Source organism: Manacus candei, unplaced genomic scaffold (assembly GCF_025592945.1).
Source record: "Manacus candei isolate 608988 ecotype Guabito, Panama unplaced genomic scaffold, ASM2559294v1 h1tg000047l, whole genome shotgun sequence".
Classification (NCBI taxonomy): domain Eukaryota; kingdom Metazoa; phylum Chordata; class Aves; order Passeriformes; family Pipridae; genus Manacus; species Manacus candei.
In genome coordinates, this window is record NW_026138095.1 from 11932506 (window position 1) to 11956136 (window position 23631).

General features: G+C 49.4%; 1 protein-coding gene across 1 annotated transcript in view; it reads right to left on the bottom strand.

Moving 5' to 3' along the window:
• The window catches only part of MAP2K4 (mitogen-activated protein kinase kinase 4), a 97459-nt gene that overhangs the window by 7127 nt on the left and 66701 nt on the right, over positions 1-23631 (bottom strand). Inside the window, exons 5-7 of the mRNA XM_051797536.1 lie at positions 14273-14392; positions 12961-13012; positions 12445-12572 (exon numbers count right to left, since the gene is read on the bottom strand). Of these exons, the coding sequence (XP_051653496.1) occupies positions 12445-12572; positions 12961-13012; positions 14273-14392 (300 nt within the window). The remainder of the gene's footprint in view (positions 1-12444; positions 12573-12960; positions 13013-14272; positions 14393-23631) is intronic.

Sequence of the window (23631 nt, forward strand, 5' to 3'; positions counted from 1 at the left end):
CATGGCATTCCTGACTGCTCTGCCATGCTGCCAGCAATCCTCTTTGCAGCCCACCACCCACATGTGGCCGCCCCTGCTGTGACTGCTGCCAGACCTCTCCCTTTCCCTCAGCTACCAGCACCTTCTCCAAGGAAACTTGCCCAGGCCATGCATGCCCACAGCCCCAGAGAAGGTTCTGCCAAGCTGCAGTGGTTCTGCAGGTGGCTTCTCCTACAGCCTCCCTGTGTCCACTGCTCTTCAGTACCTGGGATATCACCTTCCCAGGGCCAGTGATATGTTTTGTCATACTCACTTTCAGTTACAGTATCTGCTTTGAACCAGGCTGGCTTCCAAGGCCATACCCAGAACATCCTGCCCATCCCACCCTCCAAGCTCTGCCCTTTGCTGGTTTTTTCTTTGGTTGTGGTTTCCATTCAGCTTAAGCTCATACATTAGTTATTCCTCTCATGACCTGGATGGATGTTCCAATACTTCTGGTGGGAGGGCAAAATAATAAAATCACTAAAATTCAACTCTCTTAAAACAACCATCAGCCCTTCATATGCTCGTCTTGTAGCTCAGTCAAAACCTATCATGTCTGCACTGCAGGTACCCCCGTGCTGCTGCCTCCTCAAGCCAACTCCGGCCTTCCCTCAGAAGTCCAGACTTCTCATACTGGGTACAACAGAATGCCAGACAGCTGGGAAGGGATCAAGAGCTAACAGAGCATCCATTGCTTTAAATACAGGGAACAGAAATGCAATGACAACTTCTCTACAACTCTGTGGGAGGATCTGAATGGAAAATGTGCATTCCCAGTCCCTGCTTATTTGAGAGGAGGATGGTTTGATAAGCAGAAAACAACGTGCAGATATATTTAGATGTTTCAGGAGGTCACTGCATATCTCAGTAAGAAGCAAAACATTTCAGGGAGTAGCCCATGGGTGAGCACTGGGTTGTACTCTGGCTCAGGAAGGACAAGAGGAGCTCAGACTTACAAATCAAAGCTGTCCTCTGAGGTAACACACAGAATAACATCACCTCATGGGTACAAAAAAAGTCAAAATGCTCTCAGCAATGTGTTTCTGTGAACAGCCCAAAAGGTCAAAGAGAAACCAAACAGAAGATGCCAGCAGTAGGGAGCTGGATAGAAGAACATGGCATCAATAATTGACCAGCACTGGACGTGGCCTGGCAGGCACTTCCCTGTCCCCTGTCACAGGCTGAAAAGCAGCTTCCAGGGACTGTCATCACGAGTGATGCTGTGTCCACCACGCTCTGTTTCAATGCCACAGGCAGTGTGATGGACCTGCAACCCCCAGCAGCCTTCTTTGCCTATGACCCCACACAGCCCCTCCAGCATTCCTGGAATTCAGGGCCCAGAACAGCCAGGCTCCACCAGCCCAAGGGCTCTCCCAGAACTGCTCTGCTGTGCCTGCAGCCCTGTAACACCCTGGCTTCCCTCGGAGCAGAGCTCTCACCTCCAACCCCTCCTGCCAGGCACCAGGGGCTCTTCCTGCCTTCCTGGCTCCAGCAGCAACAGTGGGTGTGAGACACACGGAGCTATCCCTTCCCTGTCCCTCAGGCACAACACTGTGGCCAGCTGGCCAAGGCAGGGGATTGTCCCACTCCTTCTTGCTCTGCCCCCTCAGGTGAGACCCCACCTGCAGAGCTGCCTGTAGCCCTGGAGTCCCCAGCACAGGAGGGACATGGAGCTGCTGGAGTGAGTCCAGAGAAGGGCAAAAAATGATCCAAGGCTGGAGCCCCTGTGCTATGGAACACGCTGAGAGAGCTGAGGGTGTTCAGCCTGGAGGACAGAAGGCTCTGGGGAGACCTTACTCTGGCCTTTCAATATATAAAGGGGGCTTATAAGAAAGACAAAAAAACTTGTTACCAGGGCCTGGAGTGACAGGACAAGGGTGATGGTTTTACACTGAAGGAGAGTAGATTCAGATTAGATTTAAGGAAGAAATTATTTACAATGAAGGTATTGAGACTCTGGCACAGGTTGCCCAGAGAAGCTGTGGCTGCCTCATCCCTGGAATTGTTCAAGGCCAGGTCAGATTAGGCTTGGAGCAGTCTGGTCTAGTGAGTAGCAGGGCTGGACCAGGTAATCTTTGAAATCCAAACCTATGGGTTCTATGGTTCTGTCAATGCTCCCTGTGCTGCAGGGCACTATGAACCACTGTCCCCACCATGTGAAGCACCTCTCTGGGCTCATGGCCACTGCCCATAAGCATTTTGGCAATAGAGGATGGATTCCACAGCTGGCAGGTACCTTGCCACCAAGCAAATCAGAGTCACCTTGCTGGAAAACAAGGACCTCCCTGTGCCAGAGGACTGTCTCTTTAGTCCCATACCCCATGTGACAGACACTGGTGTGTGGGAATGGCAGCGGGTGGCCCTGCCCTGAGCGCTGCTGGGGACACATCACCATGTCTAGAGGCTGCCACCAGGGACCAGCCAACACAGGGCCACACCACATTATGGGGATGCTGGCCCTGCCAGTGCTGTGACCCCCCACACCACAGATCCACGGCACAGATCCACAGCAGAGCAGTTCCAAGCTGCAGATGAAGGACTCACTCTCCACATAGCACAGTGAAGGAGGGGACTGCACAGAAAACAACCATTCTGGGCAGGGCCCAACTGCTCAAAGGGACTGGTGGGATGGGTGGCACTGGTGAGACAGAGCTGGTTGTCTCAGGCACCTATGAGGGGCAGCCTTCTACTTCCACTGAGCAGAGCACTGGGGACGTGGCCCTAGACCATGGTGGCACAGTTAGAGGGAAAGCAGGATAGACCAAAGTAAATCCCATCCAAATGGGAAGCAGGAAGTAGATGACATGGGAGCAACTAACACCAACTAAGGAAGAGTCACCATGTGAACTCTGGGGACCTGGAGTGAGGGCTGCACACAAAGCCTGGTTCAGGCCAGGTGTCCTGCAGGAAAGGAAATGGCTGAGGTGAAGACCCACCTCTGGACTGTGCTGATGGGGTGAAGGGGCAGAGTATGGATGCATCAGAGAAGGGTACAGGCTGCCATGGGACTTCTCTCTGGTTCAGTGTTCACCTGGGCACCAGCATTTTGACTGAAAAATGAGCAGTGAGCAGCACAGATCCTCACTGCCTTCCAAACCCCAGGTAAGCAAACACACGTGGTTCAGGTTATCCTCCCTCTTCTCCAAGACCCAGCTACACAAACACCTGCAGCTTGGGCTGAGACACAAGGACAGATGCACACAGGACTCCCTGTACTCCTGAGCTGCTTCATGTAGCTAAAGAGTAAAGTTGCATTTCTTAGAAAACCCAATTCTTGAAGCTCAGATCTGGGTTTTCACTGGTTATGTAATCAGGGAATTTTATCCCACATGCACCACAAATTCAAAACTGCCTCCACAGCAATAAAAAGTACACAACAAACTTCTTTTCTACTTAGGTCAATGCATCCCTAAACTAAAAGGAAGTAAAAGGTTACCAGGAGCAAAGAATGACCAGAAAGTGCTGTATTTTTGCAATACAAAAAGCAGAAAAATTCTACATGATACAAACTCTTCCTCTGCTCCAACCCAGGAACAGAGAGATGTGAAATGGAAGCTGCCAGCCTGCCACGAAGACTAACTTCTCACACTGAAACACGTGTAAAATGAAGTCCAGCAGCAATGGGAACCATCCTTTGGACCATCAATAACTGGTTTGGGAAGTTCTTCTGTTCAGTAAGGAGAACATTGTCACTCACTTTTCACATTGCTGTATTTCTCGAGAATATTCGTACAGCGAAAAGCAAGTTGTTCTTCCTTCAGGGCTGTCCCCCCACATCTCCCCTCACCTGCTCACTGAGACCTCAAAATGTTTTTACTCCTGTGAGCCCCCTCCCTGACTACCCTGCTGGGCTGGGCTGGCAGTTCAGACTCTGTAAGGCTGAATAAGAGCCTGAGTGCTCACCTGGCTAGGAAATGCTCACACCAGCCCTCCATCTCCCAGAAGATCACAGAATGGTTTTGGTTGGAAGGGACCTTAAAGACCAGCTTGTTCCAAACCTCTGCCATGGGCAGGGACACCTTCCACTAAACCAGGTTCTCCAAGTCCTGTTCAACCTGGCCTTGGACACTCCCAGGGATGGGGCAGCCACAGCTTCTCTGGGCAACCTGTGCCAGGGCCTCTTACCCTCACAGGGAAGAATTTCTTCCTAATATCTAATCCAAGCCTGCTCTCTGTCAGTTTGAAGCCACTCCCTCTTGCCCTGTCACTCCAGTGAACAGGCCCCCTCCAGCTTCCTTGTAGGCCCCTTCAGATCCTGGAAGGTGCTCTGACGTGTCAGAGATTGAAATGGTTAATGATCACCAAAAGACTTTTGTCAAACTGCAAAGAAACAGCTGCTCATTGAGCAAAGCCCACCCCTCTCTGAATATGCCTACTGTGAAAAGACCTTCAGATGAGATAAGTGGGTGCCATTGCCCAGCTGTCCTGGGTGCAGAAGGGTGTGCACACCTGAAGCTACAAACTGGATTTCCAGATAAGGGAAGAGGTTGATAAAAAGCAAATTCTGCAAGGTGGGATAATCCTTCTTACCATGCCAATGTCCTCCCTTACATGATGACTCTGCTGTGAAAACCCCTCAGGTAGCATTGAAGACATTTCACACCTACCCTGGGCTATTCATCTCAGATTTTAGACCATGATGGACCATAATTGATACTAATGTAACACGAAGCTGTAAGGTCTTAGAAGGTCTCAGAGACTCCTGACATGTCCCATGACACCATCCACTGTAAAACTCCCCAACCCAGGGGAGGTACAAGGCATTCCCACCTGAGCCTGTAGTGTATAATTACTCATGAAATCTTAGAGTTTGGGGGGAGAGGGCAATGCTTCCCACACCCCCAACAGAGCAAGACCACCACTTCAACCAACAGACATGGAAGTTGCAACTACCAAGTTTCACTGCTGGATCCAGCAGGTGATTACTATATATATATATATCTTTCCCTGTTTATCCTTTCTCTTCCTTTCCTTACACATTTCCTTAAGTGTTATTTTTATGATTTAATATTGCTGTATTACTATAGATGATAACAACCAAAACAGCTGCATACCTGTTTTCCTTTGAAACAAAACCATTCTAAAATAAATCCTACATATATATATTTACAAACACTGATCATTCACTCTTATCCACACCAAGGGATTTATTAACAAGAACCTGGGTTACCCTCCCCTTCTGGGGTGGGTCATAACATGAGGTCTCCACACCTGCTTTTTTCCAAGCTGAACAGCCCCAGTTGGTGACACCAAAATCTTCTGCTGGCTGCTAGAGGTGAGGTCATTTCATGTGGAACCTAATAAGCTTTGAGATCCCCTCCTGGGCACGTAGGACCTCACGGGTGACCTCAGTGCCTAAGAGCAGAGATGTGAGTCATTCACAGGAGCAACTGAGGCATCACAGTCACTGTGCTGGGTAAAAACCTTTTCTAAGGTCATACTCTCCTCTCCAGCACCAGGTGACCAAGGACAAACCTATGACACTGTGTTCTCTCTCTATATGGCAGTGCCAGTTGCTCCAGGGGTCACACAGGATCCTGTGCCACAGCCTGCCCTGGTCACAGGAGGAGACCCAGCTCCTTGGCCAGGGAGTGACACAGTAGAACAAAGGACACATGGTGTGACGAGGGAAGAGCTGCCAGGGCAGTGGAGAACAAAAGTTCTTCTGCCTCTGCTGGCTGAATCTGCCACTGCCCCCAGCTCCTGAGTCCCCCTCACCAAGACAGCAGCAGTGACCCGAGCTCTGTGTGCATCACTTCTGCACCTACAGGAGAGCAGAGTAGTATTGTCAAAAAATACTTCAGCCAAAGCATTCGTCCCTCCTTGGATGCTGAATTCAGATGTTCCTTCCAAAATCCCCTCTGTTCTCTGAGTTCCTGTCCCTCCCCCTCACCCAGGCCAGCCACAAAGCTTGTGACTGACCAGAGATTATCAGCAGAGATCATATTTCTAGAGAATGGCCTTTCCTCCTCTCCTATTTCCTTTACATATTTGCTGTGAGAGAATGTTTCATTGAAAAGCTTCTCCAGCAGTATTTTCCAGGTGGAGATGCCAGTTCGCATGGGATCACCATCCCCTCCCAGCTGGCTTTCCCTAACCCTGCCTTTGTTGATCTCAACAGCAGCAAAGTGATGGACTGGTGGACTGGGGACACTTACTAGGCACAAAAGGTTGGAACATTATTGAAGGTAAACAGGCCCCGTTGTGTTTTTACAAATGTAGACCCTGAAACTGTGCAATGACCTTATTTGTCTTGTTAGAAAAGGTAAATGTGCCTGTAATAAAGCTGGACTAGTGCAGGGCATGGTCTGGACCCCAACTAACTCAAGTATCAATAATTTGCATCAGTAAATGCTTCACTGATAAGAGTTCAGAGTGCAACTGTTATGTGTTGAGTGGGAAAGATTTATAGTGGGACCTCAAAGGTGGCCTTCCTTAGCCTACTGCTAATAATATCCATGAAAATATAAAATTAGTGTTGCTAAATTCTGCCTATTACAAAAACTATTGCTAGCATGGCACATAAGGGCTCCTGGAGAGAGAGCCCTTATGTGTGACTGGAGTGTTCGGCAAGCTGGGCTCTGGCTGGTTGCTGACTCACTGGAGTAGGCAGAAAAGGCAGCACTCTGGGGTGACAGAGGCCCCTAGGGCAGAACAGGAGTGCAGGAAATCCTGAAGGAGCATCAAGACTTCGGGTGTGTGGCCGGGGCGATGCTCTGGGAGCTGCTGCTCTTGTTACAGACACCACAGGTGAGACAAACACGGAGTTTGCACAGTTTCAGGGTCTACATTTGTAAAAGGATGTTGAAAATATGAGGGGGTTATAGCCCAGCCATAAAACACAGGCCAATCTGCCTTAAGGGAAATAAGATGCTCAGTCCCTAATCTCCTCAAAGAAAAGCACAAGAGGTGACTGCATCAGTCAGAAAGTACCTGCTGGGGAAAGGGGTGTGGCAAAGACAGGGCTCCTTAACTCTGCAAACAGAGCAGAAACCAGAGCCCACAGCCAGCCACTAATACAGGACTTACTCGTACTAAATAGTATTAGGAGCAAAATTTATGACCAGGACAACCTCATGGTGGTAAATTCTCCAGAAGCTGAAGAGGCACCTTTAATGCAAGACTTTGGAGATCTTCACTGTCTGGCATTATTTTGGAAGGTCAACGTCCAGCACCCCAGGGCTTGACACATCAACGCCATCCCCACTGCTGCTGCCAAGGGCTGTGTTAAAGGGCTGTCAGGTGTTTCAGGCCCATCAAGGAACTTTCTCACAGAACCTCACCAAGGGCCCAGAGTTTTGGTAGGGATGCTCTGCAGGTCCTTGAAGTTGTTACTGAACCAAACACTGAACTGCCCAGTTATTTTTCCACAGCCATAAATCCTAACCAACAGGCCAGCTCCAAACACACACTGAAAGGAGTCCAGAAGGAAGCACAGCAAAGGAACTACTTCTCATCCTAGAGGATTCTGTGATGCAGCAGAGAAAGGGAACCAAGGTGTCTACAGATGAAGTCACATGCATCCTAACCAGAAATCAAACGTAACATGCAGACGGCCATCAGCAAAGGTGAGTCATCGTGTGGCAAGGCCAGGCTGCAGTCATCACAGTGTGAGCCTCATAATCCGGTTTCTTAAAGATCTCTTCTGTTCAACCAGTCTGGGTGCAGGATCAGGAGACTTCCCCTGCTGCATTCCAATGCCTCTCTTTCTGGCCTCATCACCTGATGAAGGCTGATCCTGAAAAGCACAACCCTCACCCCCAGATCCAGTCCTGACTCCAATCCTTCCCATATTATGGGAAACAGGAGCTTTTGCATTCCATGAACACTGGAGTCCCTAGTCCCAAAGCAGGTGCTGTGCCCTGCTCCTGCCATGGCCCTGTGTCCTGCCTGCTCCACTGCTGAGGGCCAAATGGGCTCCAGGAGGGTGGGAGGACCTGCACACACACTTGCACACCTGGGACCTACACTGCCCTTCACTCCCTCTCTCCATACCTGACCCTGCCCTAAGGTTCCTTGCCCATTCCTCTTGGTATCTCTGCTGCCCTGACAGTCCCATTCTGCTGCCTGTGGCCTCCAACCAGCCTTCTGGGACCTGATCAGGGCTGTGGGACCACCCTGGGCCACTCCAGCACAGCCACCCAGGCAGAGCAAACCTGCAGCAGCCAGCTGAACATCCCATGCCTCCCGAGGGCAACTATCTCCCAGATCTCACTTTCAGGCACTTCCCACTTAAATCCTAGTGGCCAAAACGTGTTTTTTATCCCCCACTTTTAGCACTCTTCTCCACAAACCTCATGTCCTGCCCACAGTACTGCTGGGCAAGCAGTCAGCTTACACAGGTGGCTACTGTCAGGCTTCCCCAGGTTGATACAAACTGCCTGTGCAGCCGAGCATCCAAACAGGTAAGGAGGGAAATCCCATCCTGCCGTGTACCCGGCGGGATGAGTGTGAAATGCCGAGGCACAGACCCAAGCTCAGCACTGCAGCAGGGCTGCTCAGCATGGGCTCTGCACCATGTGATGGCAGGGGCCACATCTGGAAAGGAGAAGTATCACAGAGAGCAAACCAGATTTCTGCCAGTGGATGAGTGAGCAGAGGTCACGTTCTGAGCTGAAGGCATGCAGGTGACAGCAGTGGGGACAGCTGTGCTCACAGCTCAGGCATCTCCCCAGCACTCCCTATGCCACAGGCAGGAAAGCCTGGATCCAGCCCGCCCTGCTCGCAGAGGGGCGGGGCCACATGTCTCCCAGTCTCCTCCCAGATCTGTTTTCTCAGTCATAAAAAATTATGGCTGGGTTCCAAGTTTCAGAGGAAAGAGGAAAAAAATGTCCAACATACAGTAATATTTAGGAACATCCAAGAGGATTTTAGTTGCATGAATTCAAACCCACAGCCTTCCTGTGCAGAATAATGACTGACTGAGCCCGATGAAACCTAGGCATTGGGTCAGGAACGCAAAGCTGAAACAGGCTCTTGCTGTGGCTCCAGTTGGGAAAAGGATCCAGAGAACTCCTGCATCCCTACAGCCTTCCCCTCCATGAGCACAGGGCGAGAGGGGACAGAGCTGTCACTGTCACCTTCCTTGGGTAATTTTTTTTTTCTGTGCACAGTCTGATCCCTGCCCAAGCCACCCAAACACAGGGACACAGCCTCCAGCTGGCCTTGACACCAATGCCAGCAGTGACTGCCCACCTTCTCCAGAGGAGAGTGAGGAGCAGGAAAACATCCTGAGCACAGACAGGGCTGTGCACAAGCCCCTGCTCCTGCACAGGCAGGGACACACAGACTGTGTTCACTGGGACACGGGTAATGCCCTGGCACCAAGAGGGCTGCTCTGTATCTGTGCACTGCACATCCCCTTGCCCACGCCCTCACGGACAGCACAGTGGGCAGCCCCTGGGAAGGGGGGAAAGCACAGGGCAATGGCAACCAGGTGACCTGGGAAAAGGACCTGAGTGACCAAGGACACTGGTGACACCATCAAACTCTGCCCCTGGAGGTCCCAAAGGAGTGGGGCAGGGCAGGACATCGGCCTTCATGCTGGCTGGGTCCACCCCTGCTTAAACCAAGCACTTCCAGTCTCCCTCCTCTCCTCTTTGACACAGACACTGGGTTCACTGGAGTGTTTGGAAGGCAAAAAGCAGTAATGTCACAAAGGCCACCAGTGTCAGTGTGGCACACAGAGCCCACTCCCGTCAGCAGCACCCACACAGCCAGAGGCAAGGCAGGGATCACAGGGAGCAGCACACGGGGAGGACACAGGGCTGGCCAGGAGCAACCTCACCCCAACCTCACCTGGAGCAAAACCCCAGCGCTGGCACCAGCATGGGGCAAATCTGGGTGAAGAGGGCTCAGAATGGCCCAGGGGCTGCCCCAGGGGCCATGGGCTGCCTGGGGACTCAATCCTGCCTTTGTGTCAGAGAACATAAGGTACCAACAGGCCTTTGCTTACCGCAACAATCGCAGAGGAACTGAAAGCCAAAAACAAAACAACCTCCCCAGCACTGCAGCTCCAAGGCCAAGATGCTGCTCACCGGGAACAGCTCCAACACTTTTGGTTCAAACCCATGGCACTTATTTGGCAGCTGGACATGGCTCCTGCTGCCTCCTCAGGCTGCTCACAGCCAGACTGGCCAAAATCCAGTGTTATTGTTACCAACACTCTCTGGGGACTAGCCCCAGTGAACAAGGTGTTCCAGGTTCTTTCAAGGGGCAAGTGCTCGTGCTGCAGGAATTACTGTAAGTGTCATAGGGTTGCAAAACAAGACACTCTCATCAGGAAGAAGCATCCAGCAGCCCTTAACAGAGCCTCCCCGGCTGAACACAACTACTGCTCTTGGCCTATTTTACACTAAAAAAAATACTATTTTCCTTTTGAGAGAAGTGTGGTGGCTTGACTCCTTCCCAGGTATATCCAGCTTTGATCACAGCATTCCTACAGACATCAGCCTCTCCTGGCTTGGAGAAAGAGCTGGCAAATGTGCCTGCACACTGGGGACATCTCCCTGTTTCCCAGGCTTCCCAGTACATGGAAATGCTCATGTAGTTGGAAAGGAGTCACTGAGGCCAGAGAGCAGCAGGGAAGAGGCCAGTCATCTCCCACACTGCTTGCCAGCTGCTGGCTGTCCCACAAACCCTGTGCCATGCCAAGGTCTGAAAAACACAAACTGAACTGGAACACTTGTTCATTTAAAAGTCCACTCAAGTCTGGAGTTGGCGATGGAGCTGCACAAAGAGCAGAGTGCATATGGACAGACAGACGGCAGAAAGGAAAACCAAGGGGCTATAGAAGCACTCACCCACTCACAGCCCAAGGGAAAGGAAGCAGACAGACACACCAGGAACTGTCATGGTATAACTACACCAACTGCCGGAGCAGAGCCAACCACCTACCCGTGGCTCTAAGAAAAGGGGGGAACATTAATTCCTGAAATTATCACTCACTGAACTCGGGAGGGGAAAAGGTGACAGCAATTTTTCAAGAGCTCTATCTGCAGATATGACACACACCTCAGAGTGTAGGGGCAAGGCAGTGACAGCCCAAACCCCACAAAGCCATGCTGTCCAAGTGCCTGCAGTCTGGGATGCAAAAGCAGCCTCGGGTCAGATAGTTCACACTGCTCTGGCTCCCACCCCTCCTGGCCACCCCTCTTTGCTGCTGCCCTCAGCATCCCACACCTCACCAACACACCAAACTGGGCAGCTCCGACCCAGCCTCTTCCCTGCAAGGAGCTCCACACACTCGTCAAGAGTGTTGAGAGCAGAGACATGGCTCTGGCCCCTCTCCAGCCTCACAAGGTCTTTATTTAACAAACTGCCCTCTTTCACCACATTTTGTGGGTCTGGTGCTTGCACAGACTTTGCTGCACCATAGCATCAGTCTCCAAGAACAGATCTCACCTGTGCTATCCTGTTCAGCTCAATGAGTTTCTACCTCTGCTAGAAGGGCAGTGAGAGAAAAAGGTCAAATGCTCTGCAGTCCAGACTCTGCACTTACACAGATCAGTCAGGGCAGACAGGTTTGCCTTGGACATCACAATCAGATAAAACCCATCTGAGAGCTGTGACTTGGGCCAGATGGGCACTGTACCTTAAAAGAGAGATATTTTCCTTTTTTTCTCCTTGGTGGTAGATCAAGAGAGTTTGTTAGACAGTATTTTTCAGCATACAGAATAAAGCATAAATAAATAAGTAACAAAAGTTAAATACGGGCACTGAAATCAAAGTTACATTGACAGCAACAGGCACATGGCTCCCTGAACAAGGTACCCTCAGCTCACATGAGAGCAGAGATGCATTTTCAAAGCAGTCTGAAGCACAGAAGAAGTGTTTAAAAGCCTCAGAGAGCTTCCAAATTCACCACCACAGCTTTTCTCCCTGGGAGGGGAGGGCAGCAAACAAGCAGGACAGACTCTCAGGAGCCACGACAGCCCCAGCAATTTCCACACAGCTGCTCTACTCCTGCCGCTCTCCAGAATCACATTCCCCTGGAATTAAATTCTGGCACACTTTGGAATTAAAGAGGTTTGCAATAATCACTGTAATTCTTCTCTGCAATAACTCCTGTGACATAATCTTACCAGAGTAAATGGATTTCTTGCAGACCAAGACAAACCTGCACTCCAACGGCACTGCTCCCCCTGAGTGCTGGGTTTTTTTGGAGCTGCTGGAAGGCACAGAGCTCCTCTCCACTCCAGCACCACAGCCCTGGCAGCAGCAGAGGAACCCAGCAAAAAATGGGAATGCGGTCACTTTGCCACAGCCTGGACACCTCTGCTGACACTGCCAGCAGCAGCGCCCCATCCAGAGCTCGGTTCCCATGGAAAACAGGCTGATGACAGGCAGGGCCATGCCGAGCCAGGCCTCAGGAGGGGGTGAGGTCCTGCAGATCCCACAGATACAGCAGCTGATCCCACTCACCGCCATGTACGGCCGGCACCCCGCATCCCGTGTTTTGGCAATGGAGTCCACGAGCTGTCCACTAATGCCAAAGTCACAGAGTTTAATATTCCCATTTCTGTCCAGAAGAATATTGGAAGGTTTGATGTCTGCAAGGGAAAGAAATGTTAAGCAGTAAGTCACAGCTGGAGGTTTCGATTTCAGGAGCAGCAGCTGCAGAGGGTCAAGGCCTGTACCCCTTGGTGCTGGATGCGCTCGCTGAGGATCCTGAGCGGGAGCACGAGGAGATGGAGGCAGTCCCAGAGATGCCCCGGGCCTGGGGGCAGAGGCAGATGCCCATGCCCAACCACCCTGAAATCACACTTACATGGAAAAAGCAAAGGCTGAAGGGGCAACAGAACAGGCACTGGAGACACCTGTGCAAAAGCTGCACAGACTTGTGGCAGTGCATGTGCTATTCACACTTCGACTGAAGCAAAAGCTGTTTACAATTCTTGCAATTATTTTCATAGACAAGAAGAAAAGATGTGAACTCACCTCTGTGAATGATTTTCAAGTTTTCTTTTAAGTGGTTTAGTGCTTTCACAGTCTAAGAAAGAAAAACAGATGAAAAATTAGCAGATGTCCTAAGAGCCTTGGGATTATTAAATTTTTGGAGCTCCGAGAACAGAGGAAAAAAACACTCAGTATGTTGAGATATCACTCCTGTAATATGCCATGTAATAAAAGCATTTTTCTCTGAACTTCTCCTGCAAAGAGATAGTGATATAAGAGAGAGGATGTGCTTAAGTGAACACACATCCCCCGTGACCTGGAAAGATCCCACTCTGGGAGAGGGGAACAAGGGGTGAAGTCAAAACAATCTCTGATATTAATTATCCTGAACAGTAACTTATTTCAAGCCCTATGCTGTATTTTTTCAGTAGGTAACAACCGTTCCCATTCCTTGACTTTTTACTGGGCCAGGACTTGAAAACATCAGTCGGGTTCTCCACTCGCTGAAGAGTCTCCTGTGCTTTTGGGAGTCTTTGCACGAGGCTGCCAGAGTCTTCTCTGGACTGGAGGGGCCCAGCATCCCCTGCAGAAACCTGGTGGACCTGGCAGATTTTTACAGGCAGCAGCAGGACAGAGATTTCAGGATACCCTTCAAAACCACAGACCCAAACCACACATTTATTTTGCAGGGCCAGACCTTGCCCTTGTGTTCAGCCAACCAAGAGTTCCTTTTGGCACAGCCAAGGGGTATTTTACAGGGATTCTTAAAGGAAGAAAGGGGGCTCTGCGTAGTAAGGCTGCACCTGGATGCCCTGGATGGGATTCCTCTCCCTTCACACCTCAGCCCCCACACAGAGGCACCAACCTCTCCCCAGTGCCTCGAGTGTGAAGGTGGGAAACCCACTGAGACCAGAGCCTAGTGGGGTTCACCTGTCCTGGGTAAAAATGCCCAACTCCTTGTTCCCTGTACAAACGAGGAAAAGGGAGACAGCTCATCTTTTTTTAAGGCACCTCCCTTGGGATGAGACAGCTTCCAGTAGTGCTTTCCCCTGTGCACACGAAGCAATCTCTGCACAGGGAGGGTGGTGTCTGTGCTGCTGGTGCTGACATTCAAGCAGACAGAGCAGGAAGCTGGTCCTGAGGTCTCTTTATGAACTCATTACTGACCCCAGAACCTGCTTTTCCACCATGCAGTATGCTGTGGAAAAGTCACAAGCACCCTCAAGGACCATTCACAGCATGGTGCAAAAAGCAGCAGCAGTTCTGCTGCACAAACCAACCAGATCTTCACATGGAGTGACAGATCTGAACTCTTCACGTTAGCTTCAACAAAAAGGTTTAACAAAATACTCACAGCTAAAGTGATTTTGCCTAGGATTTCTTCTGGAATAACATCATCTAATACACTATATACATATTTGTAAAACTTATCAAACGAGGTAGACATGAGCTCCATACAGATCCAACAGTCACCCTGGAAAGAGAAAAGAATCTGTGTTACTGCCGAGACAAAAATGAGAAATACAAATCCAGAGAGCATACGGAGATCCCTTGAATCCAATGAAACACACTGCATCTGTGCATTTGACAGGAAGGATGGAATTCAGCTTGATTCATTTTAGCAAAGAAAGACTTGCTCCATCCACAGCAGAGGCCCACCTCACACCTGACATTACAGTTTAGATGCCTAAACCTGAATGAATCTTGCACACTGTTTGGCTCTCCAGAAGGCTGCAGGCACAGGGAAACACCAGCAGGCACAGTAAGACTAAAACAAAATCCCTTTATGGCTGTCCTGCAGAGGACAGAAGACATTTCACACAACATTCAGAGATACCGTCTAAGCAAGAGAAAATGAAAATAAACCTAACAGTGGGGGGAGATTGTGGATTTGCATCTTACAGCTAAACTTAAAGTGCAGAAATTTGTAAAATATACCAGAATACGTGTTCAACCAAACCAAGCTGAACTGCCACAGGAGAATAACGTGTTCTTTCATCAAACTCTCCTGAGATCTGTAAATTGAACTGCTCACAATGGATTTGCTGGGCATGACAAATGGATCCCCACAGCATACTTTAGTGTGTGTCTGCCCTATGGTAGACTGAGAGAGAGCTTAGCCATGCACTGATCCGAGTTATTTCCATTTTTTTGAACATTTTAGCCCCATTGAGGAGGACAGGAGGCTTTCCATGAGCTATTTCTGTAGACTCTCATGCACTTGAGGTGACTCTTTATTGCAGAAATACTAAACCATTAGACTCAGACCTGCCCTTACCAGAAATGACATCCTCACACCTATCTCCTACAGACTGTACCACAGTGAGTGCCCAAACTGCATCAGCTGTCAAAAGCTACATGCAGAACAGTCTGGGTGTCTCATCCTGGCTAAACACCACCCCCAAGCCCTCTGTGAGGAGCAGCAGGTTTGTGCAGGCGGTGCTGCCTAGGGCTGAGGGGCAGCCCCAGGCACGGGATAATGTTCTGCTTAGGACAAGCTGCACACTCCTGTGATACAAGAAGTAACAAATAGAGGACAAATTGTCCAAGTTATTATCCTACAGAAGGCAGATTTTTCCTGACCAAAGCAAACACAAACCAACTCAATTCTATGTTAATACATGGAAATAAAATTAGGAAAAACCCCTAGGATATGGGTATGCTGAAGGAATGGCAAGGGCCCCTGCTCCATCCTACACACACAAACCACTTCTCAATCTCTCTATCTCAGGAGTGTCAGGAGCAATTCTCCAATTAAATTTATCTGGTGGAAAAGCTTGTAGAGCTGTAGAGGTTTTAAGGTCAAAAAGAGCTTTTCTGCCACTTGGAATGACCTCCTGTGAAACACAAGTAAGGAACTGCATGACCAAGTTGCCTCCAGCCCAAAGATTTAGGTTGAGGGAACAGAAGAGGTCAGCAAAGGTGCTGCCAAACACCACATGCTGGTACGGGCAGAGGCAGTGGTGCCTCTCAGCTTGGCCTTGGGCTGCTCCCACATGAGCAAGGCTCTTCTCAGCTACACAAACAGCAAACTGCCAGGAAGGTCCACGTGCCACCAACATTACAGGTGCTGCTGCTCCAGTGACAGCAAATCCCCCACTATCTCCTGCCAAAGGAGGGATGCTGACTCCAAAGGACAGCCTCTCCCTTCTGAGAAGAGGGTATCTGCTTTCCTAGGAAGGGCTGAGCCGCTGGTGGGCTGGCTGGAGAAGAAGACTGTGGATATAGAGCCCTAGGCAGCTCCATTTTACACAGCTCTTTTGGCACCAGGCCTTTCAAATTAGCACAAGGCAGAGCAGGAGCTGATGTCACCCACCCAAGGGAAATGGCTGCTACAAGCCTGAGCCCAGAAAACACTCATTTCACCCAAAAGAAAGCAAAAGGGACTCATGGAATAGGTGCTGTGCCAGACATGGAAGCAGAGACGCAAGAGCAGTGCAGCAGGAAAAGGGCAGGACCAGCACTTCAGAACACCTGGAGAAAGGTGAACTCGGGCTGCTGGACACCAAAAGATCAGTAGGGGATGAATTAGGCTAAGGAACCGTTCAAGTTAAACTGCAGAAGGGAAATGGGGCAACACATGTAGAAAATTTCTCTTTTCAGCACCAACAGCAAAGGCAAAGTGCAGCTGAGGCACTTCCATATGATGGAGAGTGGTTCAGAGCAAGCAACTCCAGAACTCCAGTGCTAGTGATGGGCACAAATCAAGCAAGACTGGAAGCCCAACAGAGCCTTACAAACCCTCTGCAGGGAGAGCAGACATGAACAGGCTCTACACTGCTTCTGTTTTGACCAGCTTTATATAAAAAATGGGATGGGGCTGTATTCCCAGGTTATTGTACTGAGACTGTAGAGACTGGACTGGTTGTAGTGCCAGAACAACCCTGACCACCTGCAGCCTCGTATTTGTGTCCAACTGCACCAATATTGTGAGTGGCTTCAGTTGCCCAGGTTACAACAGCTGGTGTTTGGACAGCAAAACAAACCAAGTGGAGCAGCAGGCAACCTGAGCAGAGCCAGTATTGTAAAAAAAGCTCCATGTGTACTCTGTGCATCTGTGGGGTTGGGATGAGTGTGGTACTGAAACCTCATACAAGTACAACAAATTGCTATGCAGTGTTGATTTTTAAGCATAAAAAACCTTGTATATGATCAAAGACACCAAAGGAAAGATCTGGTTTACTTGTCTCCTAAGGCATGTGCCATACAGAAATCCTGGATGTGGGCACTTATTGATCTGGTAATATAAAAACCTACCTGACCAACATGAATTCATGTCAGCAAGATCAATGGAAAAAGGTAACAGATCTTTTCCATTGTGCAGCTCTATTAAGGCTGGTGGCAAGATTCAAAACTCTACAGGTTAACTCTTCCTGGGACTTGGAAAATCTTACCTGTTGGCAAACTGGTGAATTTTTATGGGAAGAAAAAGGCAGGCTGGCAGGGATGGCAGGGCACTGGGCACCCAGCCCCCTTTCTGACCAAATACCAGGAAGTGCTGATGTCCGTGGGCAAGTCCTGCTCCATTGTGAACTGTGAGAACAAACCCATCCTAATCAACATTTCTCTTTAATTTTTGCTCTTAGGTCAGGGTGATTTCCAATTATAAAATGACAGAAGAAGCATTTTAATTTTATTTTTCTCTTCCTGCTAGAGCTATTCTTCCAAAGAATGTATTTTAGCCCTTATTGGGTACGAAATCACCAGATGCTAATGCACAACTTGTAGCATTCCAAAAAGCGTCCAGGAAACATCCTGTGCATTTAATTCAAAATATCCCTGCCCAGAACAGACACAAAAGCTGCTTCACCAGCAGTGGGGATGCTTCAGCATCTCAGTGCAGAGCCCTAAGTTTCCAGAGATGTCATTGGAGTGGATCTAGGGGTCCAGGTGGACACTGAGTTGAACATGAGCCAACAATGTGTCCTTGCTGTGCAGAAGGATCACTGCACCCTGGGCTGCATCAGGCGAAGCATCACCAGCAGGGTGAGGGTGGTGATCCTTTCCCTTGATCTGGCACTGGTGAGGCCACACCTGGTGTGCTGTGACCAGTGCTGGGCTCCCCACTGAAGAGTCTCCAACAAAGGGCCACTAAGACGACTGAATGAAAGGAGAATTTCTCCCATGAGGAGAGTCGAGACTGTTCAGCCTGGAGAAGGTTTAGGGAAATCTCATCCATGTCTCAGGTCCTTATAGGACCAGAGGGGAAGTTGCACAGAGGATGGAGCCAGGCTCTGCTCAGTGGTGCCCAGCACTTCGACCAGGCCACAACCTGCCCCACCCACCACTCTGTGATACAAACACTGAAGGTTTATGGCATCCACACACTGCAGGGAGCAGCCAACTCTTTATGCAAGCTCCACCTGCACTAGTGAGAGAGACAGAAGAATGTCACCACCACCAGACATCCTTATGTGTCACAAAGGACACTTTTCCTGCGGACCAGGGACTGGTCAGAGGGACAGATGCATTGAGTAATGGCAACAGAGTCAAGGATGCCCATAGAAACAGGGTGTTGTGCATCAACAGCAAAGAGATCAAACTGAGCAAGGCTATGTCTACAATTCACAGCAGCATCAGCACTGTGCTGTCAACACATCCATCCCAGCTCTTCTCTCTTGCCAGCAGAAGTTCTTCACAGGCTGATTTATGGCTTCTCAGGCACTTTTGCAACTTGCAATGAAATTTTCATCAAATAATTTTATCAATAATTGAACTTGTTGGTTTAAACTTGGCTTGGCTCCACTCGCACTCTGCAGGAGTCACTCCTGAGATTCCAAGTCAGACAAGGCTCCTTTTCTCTCCCCCTCTTGAGAAGAAAAGCAACAGGAACAGGTACTTTGAAGAGCCACTAGTGTGGTCACAGTAACTACTCAAACACTGCCAGCCTTACAGGTACTGTCTCAAACCAGAGTAGCTGTAAAGCTTTTGAAAGACATGCAAGAAAAGAAGACCGTTTTTTTCCCTCAGACCTAAAAACCCTCTAAACAGCAACATTCAGAGCCTTCTTCCCCCACCAAGCAAGTGCAGGCTTGAGAGGAAACACACAGACACAAGCAGCCAGATCCTCTTCACTGAGCATTGTTGCTGACTGATGGGGACACTGTGCACTGCCAGAAGTCCAGCATGGAAAAACCTTGTGGGGTCAGTGTGAACCTCACAAAGTTCAACAAGGAAAAGTGTAAGATCCTGCACGTGGGTCAGGGCAGTAGGCAGTATAAATGATGAAGGGATTGAGAGCAGCCCCGAGGAGAAGGGCTGGGAGATACCGGTGGATGAAAAATCGGACATCAGCTGGTAACATGTATTTGCAGCCCAGAATGCCAACGTGTCCTGGACACAGTGCACTGAAGCCTCCCGACTCCATGCAAAGGAGTCTTCTACTTTTTCAGCTTTGTTCCTGTTTGATTAAAAAGGCAATTTAATCTCATCTAGTGGGTGCAATGAACTCAATTGAAGTCCCATACTCGGCAATTAACTTGAAGTTTTTGCACTGTTACCTATTACATCACATGCACAGACACAGAAAAACAGAACTGTCCCTTCTGACTGGAGAACAAGCAGCAAATGATACAGGTTCAGGTGCTGCCTGCTGAGGGACAAACAAGACCCAGAGAAGACTTTCCCTATCACAAACTGTGAAACAAGAAGGACAAAATACAATTAGAGGGAGAACTATTTGTGAAGTATTTTCTGCCTTTCCAAATCACACAGGTACTCACAGAGGCTGCCACAGGAACTTGTATTCACAGCTGTTTTCCTGACCCTGGAAAGTCGGCCCTGAGTCAGCAGTGCCCTGGCAGCCAGGAGGGCCAACCCTGTCCTGGGGGCATCAGGCCCAGCATCGCCAGGGAGGGGATTGTCTCGCTCTGCTCTGCCCTGGGGCGGCCTCACCTCAACATTGGGGCAGTTTAGGGGGACACAATGGAAGGAAGAAACTGAGCCATTAGAGAGTGTCCAAAGGAGGTAACGAGGATGGGGAAGGGCCTTGATTTGAAGGTGTGTGAGGACACTGAGGGCACTTGGTGTATTCAGCTGGAGGAGACCGAGGGGAGACCTCACTGCAGTTCCAACTGCCTGGGCAGGGGCAGAGGAGGGGCAGGGACTGAGCTCTGCTCTGGGGGGACCAGGGACAGCAGCCAGGGAAAGGCTGGAGCTGTGTCAGGGCAGGCTCAGGTTGGATCTCAGCCAAAGGTTCTTCCCCCAGAGGCTGGTTGGGCACTGCCCAGGCTCCCCAGGGCAGTGGGCACAGCCCCAAGGCTGCCAGAGCTCCAGGAGGGTTTGGCTGATCCTCTGGGGCACAGGGGGTGACTCTTGGGGATGGGCCTGTGCAGGGCCAGGGGTTGGACTCAAAGATCCTTGAGGGTCCCTTCCAACTCAGCATATTCTGTGATTCTGAGACTGCAGGCTGGGACACTTGTCTGCCTACACAGTAAGGCCTTGCATAGCTTTGTCCAGTTTGGTTTAGTATTCCCAAACTGTCAGGATCCAAGAGCTTAGTTCTGCCTCTCCATATGAACCACTCACTGTTGTGGAAGGGTCCATCCCAGCTGCTTCTCCTAGAGCAGCTTGAATCCTGCAACCATCCAACTGCACGAGCTGCCTGCTCAGTGGGTAAGCTCCTCCAGAGAGGCTCAAATGGAAGTCCTTCATCTTTTAGGAGCAGGCAGAAGATTTGTCATCTGTAGCTCCATCCATATCCAGAGAATTTGAATCCTGGCTCAGAGCAGCTAATCCCAAAAGGATGTGCCTTTTGGAACTTATTTCCTTACTTTTCACCTTGAAATGCTGGAACATTGTTTTACATGGTTTGCTGAGGACTTCTTGAGAAAGTGTCAGTCTTTTGCCATGTCTCCTGAGCTCCTACACTCCAAGGGATGGTGCAGCAGTGACCTGGATCATTCAGTTATTTGAGACAGATCTGATAAGCAGAGTGGGGGAGGGGTGAGACAGATACAAACATCCTGGTGAAATTCCTTTTTTCCCTTTCTGTGCTTCTCTGCTGTCCTACTTTCCAAACATTAAGACTCTAATTAATACTGGAATATTTAATTAACATGACAAGATAAAAAACCTTATCCAAGCTTACCAGCTCACCTGTGTACCTCTGAGGTACATGACTTGGAACATCACATTGGCAGTAAGGGATTGAGGAGAGGGGAAGGCTGCTTTCACCTCCAAAGCAAACACCACTTACGCTGAAGGGGGTAAAGAGGATTCCACTCCAGCAAGAGTGACCTCAATGAAACCTCTCCCAGACAGAGCATGCAAGGAGTTGGCTGCAGGATGACAGGATTTTTGGACAAGACAAAGAGTGCAGCCAGGCTGACATTTGGGTGCTGATAGAGGTACGTTTTTATATTATTCATGTATTTACATTTACGTTCTGGGATGTGCCCAGAGCTGCAGGGAGGTGACAGGCTTGCAGAGTGCTGAACATGCTGCTCATCAGCATCTGGCAAGACACTGTCTTGCCCGCAGACCTTTCCTCACACCAGCTGACAGCCTTGTCATTGATATCTCAGCAAAGCTGGAAGTTTCCAGCCAAGCTGAGGCTCCGCACTTGGCAGGAGTTTCTACTGTGTGAACATGGACAATGCACACTGGCCCCAAATGGCTCACTGTTCATTCATTCATGGCTGGGCTTCGCGAATGAAGATTTAGGAAGGCTCTATCCACATTTGTTACAAGCACGCTGGTGGCTAATAAGGCCAATGTAAGATAGACATAATGGATTGCAAAAGGCACAGCAGAAAGACTCCTTAGGAGGTATATTCTGCGAGGCATGGTTCTTTCTGCGTTGTCTTTTCTCCTCAAGGGTGATCCTGTGTGCGTTCTCAAAGGAAGCAGCAGCGTTATAGATGGTGTGTCTCCAGACCTCCCGATTGGAGGCCAGAGTAGACCAGTTATGGTGATCAATATGGCCAAGGCTGAGATGTTGTTTCAGGGAGTCCTTGTATCTTTTCTTCGGGGCTCCTCTCAAGCGGCAGCCAGTGGCAAGTTCACCATAAAGCAGGATCTTAGGGAGGCAGTGGTTGGTCCTTCATCCTGGAGATGTGCCCTGCCCAGCGCAGCTGTGTTCTCAGCAACACGGCCTCAATACTTGTGACTGCTGCCTGTTCTAGAACAGATGTATTGGTCACATAATCTGACCAGTGGATGTTTAGGATCGTATGGAGGCAGTGTTGATGGAAGCGTTCCAGGAGTCACAGGTGGTGGTGGTAGATGACCCATGATTCAGATCCATATAAAAGAGCAGACAGCACTATGGCTCTGTAAACACTGATCTTGGTACTTTTCTTCAAGTGTTTATTACACCAAACTCTTTTATGAAGCTTTCTGAAGGCACTATATGCCTTTGCTAACCTGTTGTCTATCTCCCCGTCAATCTCACCATCCGAGGAGATGAGGCTCCCTAGGTAATTAAACTGTTGGATTGATTTGAGCTCTGATTTACCAATGGTGATATGGGGATGATGGAAGACTTCCTGAGGTGCCGGTTGATAGAGAACTTCTGTCTTCTTTAAGCTGACTTCCAGTCCAAAGAGCTCAGCAGCCTCAGCAAAGCAGGATGCTAAATGCTGCAGAGCTGCTTCTGTGTGAGCCACGAGGGCGGCGTCATCAGCATAAAGCAGCTCCTGGACAAGATGGTTTAAGGTCTTGGTGTGGGCCTTCAGTCGCCTTAGGTTGAAAAGGCTTCCATCAGTACAATATCGAATGTAGATACCGTCCTGATCATCAAGGTCTGCCATGGCCCTTTGGAGCGTCCTGCTGAAAAAGATTGTGAATACGGTTGGTGCGAGAACGCTGCCTTGTTTCACACCATTGGTTATTAGAAAGGGCTCAGAAAGTGCATTGCCATATCTGACTTGGCCGTGCTGATCCTCATGGAGTGAGATGATCATTTTAAGGAAATTGAAGGGACATCCTAAATGTTCCAAAATCTGCCATAGACCTTTTCTGCTCACAGTATCGAAAGCCTTGGTGAGATCAACAAAGGTTACATAGAGACCTTTGTTTTGTTCCCTACACTTCTCTTGCAGTTGTCTGAGAACAAATACCATGTCTGTGGTGCTCCTGTTGCCTCTGAAACCACACTGACTTTCAGGTAGAATTCCTTCTGCTATAGTGGGTATTAGTCTGTTCAAGAGTATTCTTGCCAGGATTTTGCCAGCAATGGAGAGCAGAGTAATACCATGGTAATTTGAACAGTCTGATTTAACTCCTTTCTTCTTATACAATGTGATGATGACTGCATCACGAAGGTCTGATGGTAGTTCACCTAGTTCCCAACAGCACACCACAAACTTGTGAAATTTAGCATGGAGTGCAAGGCCCCCATGATTCCAGACTTCAGGTGGAATTCCATCAACCCCAGCTGCCTTGCCGATTTTCACCTGCTGTATGGCCTTAAGGGTTTCTCCTAAAGTGGGGGCAGTATCCAATTCATACTTCACCGGTTGTTGTGTGATGGACTGAATAGCTGAGTCTTGGACTACACGGTTAGTACTGAAAAGAGTCTGAAAGTGTTCAGACCATTGATTCAGAATGGAGGTTTTATGTGTCAGAAGAGTTTGACCATCAGCACTGAGTAGAGGACTTTGGGCTTGGTATGTAGGCCCGTATGCGGTTTCAGGGCTTCATAGAATCCTCTGTGATCACCTGTGTCTGTGCATAATTGGGTTTTTTCAGCAAGACTGTTCTGGATGTCAC